Source organism: Melozone crissalis, unplaced genomic scaffold (assembly GCF_028551555.1).
Source record: "Melozone crissalis strain CALT ecotype California unplaced genomic scaffold, PUWL_Pcris_2 ptg000013l_1, whole genome shotgun sequence".
Lineage (NCBI taxonomy): Eukaryota > Metazoa > Chordata > Aves > Passeriformes > Passerellidae > Melozone > Melozone crissalis.
Window position 1 is genome coordinate 25,422,290 of NW_026535791.1, and position 13,661 is coordinate 25,435,950.

The 13,661-nt window shown below is 42.1% G+C and overlaps 1 protein-coding gene across 3 annotated transcripts in view; it reads right to left on the reverse strand.

The window, feature by feature from the left end:
- The window catches only part of KLF12 (KLF transcription factor 12), a 240,810-nt gene that overhangs the window by 15,977 nt on the left and 211,172 nt on the right, over nt 1-13,661 (reverse strand). For all 3 annotated transcript variants that reach the window (XM_054271667.1, XM_054271665.1, XM_054271666.1), the window contains one exon: nt 8,984-9,141. In XM_054271667.1, coding sequence (XP_054127642.1) covers nt 8,984-9,141 — 158 coding nt within the window. The remainder of the gene's footprint in view (nt 1-8,983; nt 9,142-13,661) is intronic.

A 13,661-nucleotide genomic window follows, 5' to 3' on the forward strand; every position in this document is an offset into this window, starting at 1 on the left:
GGAAAGCCAAACCAGTGAGCCTCAGCCTTCCCAAAACTGCTGAGAGTGAACAGCAAGGCTATGACTTACACATTAGGAAACACCTTACTTTCTGTAATGAAAGTGCTAGAACTTAGCTTGAACCCTTTAAAGCTTTGAAATATTTTCAACCATTTTGATGCAAAAATCTAATTCAATTATTTACTTAATGCAGTCCCTAATTCACTCTCTCTCTTTGGTGAACATAGGCAATTTGACTTTTATGTTTCAGTATTGTCAAAATATGCAAATAAAATATCTTTCCAGGAAGAGATTAGTTTCGTATCAGTTGAGCAAGTCTGGCAAAACAATTTCTACGAGCAGAACAGGAACATACTGTGCTGCCTGGGACACGTCTTGAAGTTCAGGTTTTTATTTCTTGTTCTCAGTCAGACTTAGGCAAAGGACAGGGACATGGTTTCTTCACGTGGAAACCAGGAACAAAACAATTTCTTCAGTTCAAATATACAGTGACAACTTCCACTCTGGAAGAAGGGACAGAATTTCATTACACTTTGGCAGCCCTTGAACTCACTATTTACAAACTCCACTTAATTTACAATTATCCACTTGTGATAATTCAGGTAGGAGTCCTTTTCTCACATCAAAACACACAAACACATTTTCATTCCACTGCACTGATGAGCTTTGGTTCTGTTTGCCATCCTGGCCCTTCTTCTCACTCCCCCTGCAAGACCAGCACCTAGTTTGGCAACCCTGCTTCTTTCCTTTCACTATTGTTGTCTCACATGCCACTCTAGGTATACAGCTGTCCCAGTCTGATGCTGTTTACACACAAATCCCAGCCAAAAATCCTTTGGGACTAAAATAAAAAAATTCAATTCACTGTAATTTAAGAAGGCAAACCCATTGTATCAGTCTCTGGTCTGTTCTGTAACCACATGCACAGAAAAATGAGAAAGAGGGGGAATCCATGCAAATTCCTTATTTCCTCTTTTTGGGGCTCCTGCAGAGAGTTTGCCCCAGAATGGGCCCTCCTAAGCACTATGTGACATATGAATGAATTAATGCTTGGGGACAAGGATTAGTTACATACATTGCCAAGGGCGCTGCTGATACAGTATGATAAATTTTGACTCCTGTAAAAATAGAAAAAGTAAAACATTTGGAAATGTAAAAGGCCTCTTCCTGTACACCTGAATGGAGGAGCCAGACCAAATCCCAACAGTTCATGAAAAGTATAATTTTATTAACCTTCCTGAAATTTGTTTCCTGTATGACAAGGTGTGTATATATGTAAGCTTTTAAGAATATGTTAAGTGCATACACATATACACTTAACAGATAACAGGTATCTATTTGTAGATATATTTGTAGTGAATGATGACACGGAGTTTTCTTCTTCACAACACCCATAGCAAATACATGAGACTATTGAATTTCCAGTGCTGAGGGAAAAAACTGAGGTTCTGCTTTTTACAGCAGCCTTCACTCACTAGAGTATTTGGGAAAGGTGATGCAACAGATCCATACTTCCATCAGCAGCCAAGTGTATGGAGGGTGCCAGCAGATCTGCACATTTACTCTCCTTAACTGGGGTGCTTCAGGCTTGGGCTTTAGCCTGGCCTTCCACAAATAAAGCAACTTTCCTTCACTGTGATCTACAACTGCAAGGCAGACACCAAACCAGTCACACTTCCCTACCCGTCCACCTTCAGTGCTGGTTCTGTCACTCCTCCTGGCACTGCTCCATCATGTTCATCAGCAGAAATACTCATGGTTTCTCACAATGAAACTTAGACCTTCCTTTTGTTTCTTGAAAAAACCCAAAAACCCCAATCCAACAATGAAACCTGTCAAAGAAATAATAAAGAAAACCCCAAACAAAAAGTAACTAAAAGGCTCCAAGGGATGAACTTGGTCTTAGAGTTTTGCACAACTGATTATTTGGTGTTTGCACTGTGCTAGAAATCAGGCTCAAGCAGAGGATGGGCACTGCTGTGCTAAGCTGTGTATAGAAATAGAGCATTGAAAAAACTCACCTCCCACTTAAGTGAGTTGGAAATGGAATTAAACTTCCCAAAAGAAGACATACTAATTTTTATCACAATACAAATCAGATTAAAAATATGTAACACTTAAGAAAAATATCAGCTGAAAAAAATATGCATGAGAGGGACAAGGGGAAAGCTCACTAATGTGACTGAATTACCACTATTTCATATCCTATGTGGAGAAAACACTGAAGTGTAGAAAATAACTCCTCATCCTACACAGGTTTCATCAGATCTTTTTACTTTCCCATGAAACGAGAAGTTTATGTAGAATTCACCCATGTTTCTAACTGCTTATTTGCAAAAAAGTGGGGAGTGAAACCACTAATTTTCAACATCTACCTCTTGTTTGCTTTTATGCACGCAAAAAAAAAAAGAAAGCAGAAAAGAAGAAAACCTGAACAAAACATTTTAAAAAAAGCTTTTATGATGTTTACTTGCAGTTTTCAGCCTGCTGCACTCTCAGAGACTGTGTTTCTGATCCAAGGTTGCCCTGACAAGGAAAGGATGGGCACGAGCAACTTCAGACACATTTCCCAAAAAACATGTGTTATCACCAGCAGCAAATTATTGTTCCCTCTGCTGGGGACTGAGTGGGCTGCAAGAGCTGGAAACCCTGTACTGTGTATTTATTCCTCCAGGTCTGGGTGCAACATCTGGGAAAATGTTTTGGAAGCAGTGGGAGTAAAGACATCTTTCTTGCCTTCATGGCACTTCAGGGCTACACATGGTAGACCACAATCACGCCAGAGACCTCAGATGAACTGCAGTTCTTTGGAGGTAGAGCATTAAGTACTAAAAGGTTGGCTTAGAGAAAAATCTTATTCTGCATAATGAAATTATCATTATTCCCTTGTGCCACACACAGACAAAACACATATGCACCCCATATTTACAAAGTCAAGGGGCACTGTTGAAAATATTTTTCATAACCTTGAGACTGCAAGTAATCACAGAGGCAATTAGACTTGCTTTCCCATCAAAGTGCCTTGGAATAACCACACAGGCACTCTTCCATATCGGCACAGCATCAGACCTACAATGCAGAGGAATGACTCCCTGTGTGTAAGGTGAATTCAGAGCTTGCAAAACGTGCCAGAAACGAAAACATTTAACTTTCCACAGAGCAGCTATTGGAAGAGAACTGGATGTACAAGCTCCTTCTGGTATGGACACCTGCCTGTAACCAGCTGGGCTCAGACAAGGATCCCGCTACATCCAGAGGTTCCCACTTCTGCATCACCTTTCTAGGCTGTGGTGGCTCTGGTGAGCCTGCCCTCACACCCCTGCTACACCAGGAGACACCCTGCACCAGGAGACAGCTGCTCTTAAATATACTTCTGTCCTGAAATGTGAAGCCTGCCACATCATTGAGAGTAGGCTGAGGTTTCCTTTATTAAATAATCAGTTTATCCTCTAAAGAGAAACTGCATGAAGAAAGAGAAGAAAGGATAAAAAGGAAGACTTCTGTGAAATATACTAGTTTTCACATTGGAAAGCTCTACTGTTTATTGAAACTGGCAGCAAAATTTAAACACTAAAAGAAAGTATTTCTTACAAAATAAAAGCATCACCCAACACAAATAGACCCTCCTATTTTACTTAAAGCAAATTAATTTTTAAATTGGCTTTGTTTATTTAAATTCCCAGTTTCTGAAACAGCACATGAACCTGCTTTTGGAGGTTTTTTCACTTGACAGATTTTCATGGTACTGGAAGAGCTCAGGGACAAGAAGAACATAGGACATGAGAAAGAAAAGCTGGGGTTTTGAAGAGTGAGTCTGGCAGGTAGGTGACAAAGATGTGTTAGAGACCAAAAATCTACACAGTTCAAGTAAAATCCAGAGACAGATTATTTAAAAAATGTTGCTTCTTCCCAATATTTGTATAAAGAAGGGATTACAAATCTGTAAATATCTCTGTGGAACTTATAGTCAGCAAAAGGCACTAAACAGACCTTAAAAAAACAACAGGTAATGAATGGAGTTTTAAAACCTACAGAACAAAAATAGCTTTTTTGGTGCCTCTGACTTTTTAAAGTCCACTCTGAAAGCGCTCAAAGGAAAATGTGAACAAAGACTAATGACAGGGGCCCTTTCATATTAAAATAATATATGGAGCAACAGTGAGTGAGAGGAATGCAATGTTTGAAAAAGCACAGACTAAATAAAACACCCATGTACTCACTAGTTCTCTCTCTTCTAGGGTGGTGTTTCAACACAGCTACAAAGGAACATCTTGGGGAGGGACTGCTGTCATTTTCTCAGGTACAAATCTGTACTTCTGAGATGTTTACTGTCTCCACGTAAAACTGCTGAAGACCCCACGACACTGACAAATAGGCTTCATTACGTCTGTGCCAAAGGTATTTGCTCTCATCTCTCAGGAATGATATAGGCATTGATCAAGGACAATGCACCAAACCCTAAAACAATTCACTTGGCCTGGGGGCTTTACTCAGCCTGGCTCTGCAAGGGCCTGACAGAGCAGCCCCTACTGCAGCAGCAGCAATGAGAAGGGTGACTGAGACCCAGCGCTGGCTGGGGCAGGACAAAGAGCAGCAGTTGCAGCCCAGTATCTGAGTCCCACAAAACTGCTCTGGTTGCTGACCTTGGCCTCCTCCACTCCTCCATGCCTGTGGATATATGGTGCCTACACCCATGGATTAAATCCATTCCCACTTCATGCTGCTTGGAAAGTCCCAGGCTTTTGCAGCTGCTGACCCCACAAAGCTGCACTGCCACCTTCTTCCAGAAATTTTTAACTAACAACTTAAATAAGGTTGTACAGAAATACAGAATGCTGATTACTACTACAGTAAATGAAAATCCTGTGGAGGTGAGAGACAGGGAACAAATCTCTTGTGTTTCAGACGCTAAAATTATGTCCCACATTACCTCAAAGCAGGCATCTTCTTTCTTTGTTGACTTCTTCACGATGATTCATACAATGTTTTAAACTCCTTAGGCTTCTCCACGTGCTAAGGGGGTAGCCATGATGAACTAGTACTGGATTTAACCATGAGCAACTTCAGATGTTTAGATGTTCTTACAGTGGAAAGAACCGATATTACTCAGTCTGTAGGACTCAGATGTCCTATTGGAAGTGTCAATGGCAACTTCAGTGTTGCTTGAAAGGACTGAAATAGCCACTACAGATCATAAAATAGCATTCTGACTTGTTTTCTTCTCCAACTGCCAAGTAAAAGCAGCAAAGTGAAGAAGGTGGGTCCCACCAGGGCTGCACAGGTGCACACCCCTTGGAAACAGCATTTACACTCTCCCCATTCCTGGGGCCAGCACCAGCACCTGTGCCAAGTGCAACACAGATGAACACAATCCAGGAATGCAACTCATGGCTGCTGGTTTTCCCATTTTTTAAGATTATTCCTTTGTGGAGTCACACATTAGTAATTTTCTTTAAGTTCACTGAAGCAGAAACTAGCTCAATGCAAGTCCAGTGAGCCAATTTCTCACAGTTTCTCCTTGCAGAAAGAGTTGATAAACCTGAGCTGCGAGATTGCCTGTGAGCCCTGAAGGCTCTCCATCACACCTGATACCTCCTGATACCTTTATTTGATGATCTGGCAAAACAAAAACAAGGAGCTGATACTAGAAAGAGAAATTTAATACCAGAGCTTGTGCTTTATGCAATGCTCTATCTATCAGAGGTTTCACTTGCAGCTTTCCCAGTCAGCGACAATACATAATTCAAGCCCGCCCCCCAGTGGACTCCATGCCCACACCAGCACACCAAGTTTTGAGGACACTGGTGGCAAGTATTGAGGAGCTAGATGACAGCATACTTACAAAACCTAGGAGTTACTCCAAGAGAATGAAATTCAACTGTTACCATCTATAATATTCTGTTTCTGGTCTCCATTAGGATGAAAGGAAGTATACCTTCCAACCAACAAATCTGCTCATCCTATCATAACACCACATTGTATTTCCTCCTGAGTCCAAACTACTGTGAATGTTTCAGTGGCTATGCACACAAAATAATGTAGTTTGGAAAAGATCTTTAAGATCATCAAGTAAATGGAAAAAAAAGTTCTCAAGCACATACTGCTTAGGTAAACAACTGTCAGCAAGATCAGCCTGCCTAAAAAAAATAAGGTACAGATTATGCAATGCTGAGTTTCTGTGATCTTTTCTCAGAAAGTTTCCTACTGAAACTTGCTCACTCTTGCGTGCATAGCTGTCATACTTCATTTATACTTATCCAAAACTGCACTAATTACTCTGGGTCATACGTGAATAATTAACTTGTTTTGCCTGAAGCAAAAGTAAAGGCCAAGATAAAAAATGCAAGATGAGATTAGTACATGGCCAAGTACAAGATGAGTATGCTCATGGCCAAGGCTACATGTAAGTCTGAATATACCAACTTCTCATCAAGACCTACGGAGTGTCCTGTAAAGCACATTTCATCTTAACAGCATGACACAGGTTTTCTCACTGGATCCACTGGCTAAATTCAGCACTGACCATTTGTTCTGGACTACACTTCTTTCATCAAGCCTTCTGCAATGTCACTATAAAGCAGTTAGTTATCAGCTGACAATTTAATGAAGGTTTTTGATTTGATGTTATTTTCCTTTTTCCCTGAAGTAAGAACCAGCTACCAGCATGACTACAGAACAGTTCAGGCAGCTGTATGTTGGTGTGGGAATTCGTTTCAGTCAGCACAGTCTGGCAGGTATCCAGGCTTCCCCTGTGCTCAGCAGTGAAGGAGAAGCACCTTTGCAAGCCAATCTCTGGGTATACCTGAAGAGGGAATAACATGCCCCAGAGGTGCCAATCCCTCTTCTCTGACTACCCAGAGATCCCAGACAGATAGCAAAGCCTCAACACCAGCTGCCAGGGAACCACAGCTGGGGATATGGATCCTACGATTACAGCAGGCAGACAAACTCCTTTTGTGCTGGTGGAGAGCTACATATGCTTAAACTGGGATTTACCTACATCCTCTCAAGCCTTCAGTGCCTATTTCTGAGCACCCTACGTGCACAGTCTGAGATTCAGTGGTGTTGGTTACCTAACACTGATCGGGGTGCATTACCGGCAAGCCCCAGTCTGCCTCAAGAGATCCCTGACAAATTACAGACATCCAACAAATGTAATTTTCAGTGTTTTAAAATGCCATAACAGAAAAGAGCCTCCTCTGTTTCTGGGTTGCCTTGGGTGTGACATTTCTGAGGTTGTCCACATCTAGTTTGGTAACTCACATGATGATTGCTTATACTCCCGGGCTGGTTGCCAGTCTGGCAGGATAGAGAAGAGTGACTTCCCTGTGGTGTAAGCAGATAAATGGTACTTTTGTTTCAAACCAAACCCTCTATGGCTCTTCTCTGCTGGGCTCTCTGTTACAGCTATGTAATGCTCAAAGGGTGATACAGGCAAGAAAAGAAACAACACATAAATCCAGCAGGGAGAAGGAAAATGACAGAGTAGGGTTAGACTGGGATAAAAGAGGTAAAACAAAAATGACAGAAAATGGTGACAGGGTAAGGGTAAATAAAAGATATTAGAAGAGTAGGGATGAAAGGCCACATTTAAGATTGGAAAGAAGAGGGAAGACGAAAAAAGAATTAAGACAGGACATGACAAATAACGACAGAGCAGAAGGCTTGTCTTAATGGGAAGATATGAAGAAACCAAGAAAATTGGCCTGGAAGGAAATGTAATGCAATTTCCAGATCACCAGAACATTTCTGTTGTTTAAGGAAGGGACTCATACCTTACAGAAATTGTTTCAGTAGGGAATATTAGGATGGAGCCTTGTTCCATCCTTCTCTCAACAAAAGTCCTACCAGCCAAAAGACATACTGGAAAAAGCAATGGAGATGCACCCTCAATTGAAATGGAGAAGCCTTCACTTAATTTTCTAAAGCAATATGTCATACTCTTTAGAGTACATCAGATCACAGAAAGCACCAGCAGATCCTCAGCAAAGAACAACATTGTCCTATACAATGGATAAACACCATCTCTCCTCCAAGGAGTTACAGGAATGCTGAAGTCCATTAAGAGCACAGAGATCAATATATTTAATTTAAGCAAATCAGCATCAGAGTAAGGAATAACACTGAGGCTCAGAGTGTTCTTTTCACTGCCTTTCCAGCCATCCAATCAATCCCCTTTTATACTTGCTCTCGAAAACTTGAAATTGCTGCTCCTGAGTTTATCCACAATAAAATTACAACTATTACACATCACTCCTTTCGCTACCCTTACATGCCTGTCATACAGATTAGTAACAGCCCATAAAGTTAATAATGACAGCAGGTATTGAGTGAGTGTTAAGTATGGTCACCCTTGAATGGGGCCCAGCTCCTCTAAGCATCTCTCTTGCACCTCTACTGTAAGGATCTAGTGGAACTGTTTCTCATACAGTGATGACTTCCCTCTCCAGTATGGGACAGGCGCCTCTGAAAGCCTCCAGAAAGATATACTGAGGACTTGAGTTTACCCTTGAATTGAACTGAAGGATTTCAGGAGCTCCCAGCATCCAAAGACTACATCTGTAAAAGCAAGTAGTTTCAAAAGAAAAAGGTCTGTAGAGTGAAAAAAGTGCTGCTGAACATTCATGACCACACTATATGCTCTTGAGGGTTTTCTCTGGACTAGCTCTGGCTGGTCTCAAGCAATGACCACACTTTGTTGAAGCACAGCAAGTACGTCCCCAGAGGCCACTTTTGTGTTGAGTCTCATCTGAGAAGAGTCTGGTTGGTGCTGCCATCAGTCTTGTGCTGCCAAGAGGGGATGACAGGGAAGCTCCACTCAAAGGAACACTCCTGATCTGCACCAGAATGCCAATGCACTCACAGACATCTGTTATTCAGGTACAGGCCTTTGGCTCCTACTGTAGGATGACAAGCTCCATTATGCCCTAAACTGGACAGAAAGGCACGTGCTTGTCTTAACCACAGTGCCAGCAAACCTCACCTGTGTGCGTTCTCCGGTGAGCCTTCAGGTGGGAGCTTTTTGTGTACACTTTGTTGCATCCCTCAAAGTCACACCGATGGATGCGCCGCTTCCTGGAGTCTGGAGACTCAGACCTCCTCTGACGCCTTGTGCTCTCAATACTGAACGGTGAAATTGAACTGAAAAACAGAACAGAAGCAAAAAGTGAAGCAAGAGCATGGTGTATAGCTTGGGCCCCAAAAAATAAGCTGCAACAGAAGTGACTGTGCTAGAAGGGACGCAAAAAATGAATTATCTATTTTCCTTTCAACATTTTGACACAATTAGTGCTGGAATGAGAGCATATTCTGCAAAATGAAATAACTGAAGTTTTGATTTAGAAGTGCTTATTGCCCAAAAAACCCCACCATGATGCTTGAAATACTGCTCCAATAATGAAGCAGCCTGACTTTATCTGAGCTCTATTTCTATTTGACATGTGTCCAGGTACAAGCTCACTGAACTGTTTTCTAAACAAGTATATATATAGCCTCCATAACTTCTCTTTGACAAGTTTAAATAGATAAAAAGCCTGAAACCTTTTATGAAAAAGTGTTTCCAGTACCCAGATCTGAACTATGGATCCTTACATTAGGCCCAACACCTGTTGTTTGCTTGAATACAGACTGCTAACAGATCCAGATCACCCCGCAGCAGCGATTTTTCCAGTTTCTCATTTAGCACTTCTCAATCTGTCATGTGCAAGCCAATAAAATTTATTTTCTTTCAGACCACTGATAAATGAAGTTTAAGAACAAGGCCAGAGAACAATTCCCACAGAAACACATAAATGCTTATCAAAGATATTCCATTTACAGCAATGTCCTACAGCCTATCAGTTACCCTAATTTTAAGCAATTAAAATACAGCATTGAAGTAATGTTGTGTTAGTTTCTAAGTACAGTGTGTGCTGGACCTATTGCTTGAAAAAAGCCCTGCTACCGCAATGCATTTGGCTTGGTTAGATAAATTATTATCAAGTTGGAAGGCCGTGATTCAAACTCTCACTGACTGCCAGTAATCACACCACACAGCCATAAATCATTATTAACTGATCATCCTATCAACCTCATTATGATTATATTGCACAGCAACCACCATCACCCACAGCTACAGCAGCCTGTTTAGTTAAGTACTGGGACAACGCTGCCCTTCATCAGGTTTCTGGGGCTTCCCAGGTTTATTGACATTCAGGGTAAATGGGCTACACACTCATTAGCCTGCTCTTTTAGACTCTTAAGATCAATCTGAAGGAAAAGGATGAACCTTTGGGAAATCCATGGTACTAAGGCAAGCATTTGAAAGGAGCACTGATGTTGATGCATCTGCTGGGAAGCACCTCTGTTAACACTGACCTGCAGGCTCCTGTCAGAGGAGCTCCTGCACAGCTGTAGCTGTTATGACATACGCTGAACTCCTGGAGCTTTGCAGAACTTGCTGAGGACTCCTCATATGGGGTTAAAAGTTTGTGTAAAGCATCTCACACCATTAGCACATGATTTCACTGATGTTCTAATTCTCTACATACAAATCTCTAAGCCTTGAATTAACGGTAGTCCAAATTTCGCAGTTTTATTTTTGTTTAAATATTTTCACAGTACAATCCTAACCTGAAGCACTAATTGGGGGGGGGGGAGTACTTTCTTTATGAAGAGTACTCTTTAAACACATATTCATATTTTACCTGCAGGCAAGAGATTCTCCAGATTAATTATTTTTTGCCTATAATATGATGCATGTCAACAGATGTGCAGAGAGTTCCTGGAATGGAGACAGAAGTGGACAGAGAGCCGTAGTAACAACAATAGCTGGCAAAAATTGTCCCCAAGAGGCTAAGAAAGATTAGCACTTTAACTATATGGCTGGAATACAGATATGTCTAGTTCTCACAGAAATGGCTTAGGAATTGCATTTAAGCAATTGTTCTGAATCTCAGAACAAATAAAAGTCTTGGGTTAGACAATTCACTGAGAATGGTTTCACTACTCCGGTAGGGTTTTCTTTTTTTTAAACATCCTACCAGCTGAAATAAAAGCAAACTTGTAAATCAAATGTTAAAGCTCAATACTGAACATACAAAATCCAGTGCTCAAAACTAGGAAATCCTGATCTTTAAAAGTAAATATCTGTGCATCTTTTTTCTGCAAGTATCTTATGAGCTGTCTTAAAACCCTATTTTGTAACAGAGTGTTCAGATCCTGTATAGTACAGGTCATTTAAATAGGAGGAAGATCAAGCTTAAAACGCTGCTGCAATTTCCAGCCCCAAGACAAACTGAACCTATAGAAGAGTCAGCACCTCATGAAAAGCTATTTGTCACATATGAGAAAGTGATGTCACTGCTGGGAACCACTCTGTGCTTTCCCGGCTATTTATACAGAAGAGGATGGCACAGAGCAGTGTCATGAAGGTGGCACACGATCAATGCTGCTGCTTTTAAACTGGATTGCTCCCTCTTTCTAAAAAGTGTAGCACCCTGCTTATCCCACAGGAGAGAAAATAACTGAGTAAGCCACAGGAGGTGACGAATATTGTCACCATCCCCTGAGAGCTTCACAGCCATCGCTTATTCAGCAGAGCAAGGAGAAAAGCTCTTGTCAGCTAGAACCAGCGAATTTCACCTCACGCCTTCCCCTCGCAGCCCTGCAGCTTAAATGAGAAACCAACCAGCAGAGGACACCCACATGGCAAGTGAGAGCATATGTCCAAGGTGGTTTTCCTCTGCCACTTCAACTCCTGTGGCATAGGGGGACCCCCAGAGCAGACATGTTCAAGGGTGGTAAAGGAGCTAGAATCTACCTGACACCACCAGTGTGGTTTTAGCCTTGCAAAAGCTGTGTGGCTTTAAATGGGGATATCACCAAAGACCCTAAAAAAGCACAAGCTTTCTTTAGCTTCCTCAGGTTAGTCCCTCTCACAGTAACTCACAGATGATTTGCTGATGTTCCTTCCCTTTGCCTTGCAAACAGCAAAGGGACACCTTCTCCTTTCTCCAGCAATTTCTATAAAATACCCTCACTGATCACACAGACAGAAGTAAAGTCCTCAAAACCACATTTAGTGCCTCTTGAAGACCACAGGGGCTGTGCCAGATGTCAGGACATGGTTCCCAAAACTACTGTTTGATGGCACCATAGTAGACAAAGACTGAAATGGATGTATCAGGGAATTCACAGGAAAGTCACAATTTTTTCAACTAAGTTACTTTCCATTTTTGTTTAAAATTCTATAAAATAAAGAAAAAAACCAAAAAAGACCACAATGCCCCTCTTCCCCCAACCAAAACCCAAACAAATCATATTGTAGCAGCCTGCTTCAAATTTAAGCATCCCCCCAGCGACTGCACAGAGGGAAAACTTAGAAAACTGTCATCAGCCAAGAGCTACCAGGGTACCCTGAGGAGGAGCTGGCAATTCTTCTATTAATGGCCATGACCTCGGGCAGCCTTCAATGCTCAAGGTGGGCTTTTGCAGTAGGACTGATGCCACACTTAACAGCTCAGCAGGATGTATTAAGTTATTGCTGAAACAGGAAGCTTGAAAGATAAATAAACAAAGAAGAAAACTGAGTTCTGACCTGTTAGCTTGATATTTGTTTATTTGTAGCTCGGTATTTCTAAAACCAGTGTAATTTCTATGTTAGTGTAGAAAATGTTACACCTAATGGGAATCCTGGGAGACTGCTGGCTGCCTCCATGAGCCACTGCAATACCTGCAGTCAGTACAGTTCGTATGGTGAAATAAATAAAACCAATGCAAGCATTAAGGGTGACTTATAAAAATTCAGCCGTGTTACTTCCAGCTAGAAGTGAAACATACATCTTCGCAACTCACACATGGCCAAGTTCTTGTCTCTGTGATACAAAGCAGTCTGCAAAACCTAACACCGACCGGGGCTTCACCACTAGATGGCCACCAAGTTCTGCTGAACGTGATCTGCACTGTGCGAGATGTGGATCATAACAAACCTGGTTGCAGGATTATTTTTCCTTTCTATGAATGCTGCCCATGACTTCCCATGTTCTGTGTGGACAGTGAATAGCCCGGGGCACAGGCAGCAACACTGTTAAAAACCACATGTAATGGGTAAATTTATACTGATCCTGCGTTTTCTGAGCAATACACCCAACAGAGCTGCCTGGGGAATACAGTGTGTTTATTAAAGCTTTGAACTGTGCTCAGTCTCATGACACACCCCAAGTGCCTGCACACTGGCTGCTCCCCACTCACAGCGTGCTCAAGTGCACTCACCCTGTGGCAAACACCCAGGGCTACCTTTGGCCACCCAAGCACGAGCTCCTGGGTGCTGCTGACATCCCAGTGAGACAGCCAAAGGCTGGCTGACATGGCCAGCGAGGAGTGAGGGACGTGCAGCAAGCCACGCTTCGCTCTTTGCTCTACAAACCCAAACAGTGTCCCAGTGTTGCATCCTCATCCTTGTGATTACCATTTCTACTCCTGCTTGGCCCCTCCACTATGAGCTCAGACTCTTTGGCAACACATCCTGCCTGCCTCCGAAGTTCTCATGGAAAACACATTGATCCAGGGCTAACAGGTCAAACCGGCTTGTACCCAACATCCCTGTCACCTTACCTAAGTCTCTCCTGTACAGCAATCAGGCTGCATGATCTTCTCCAGCTGGCCCTGTAGTTAACTGAGAG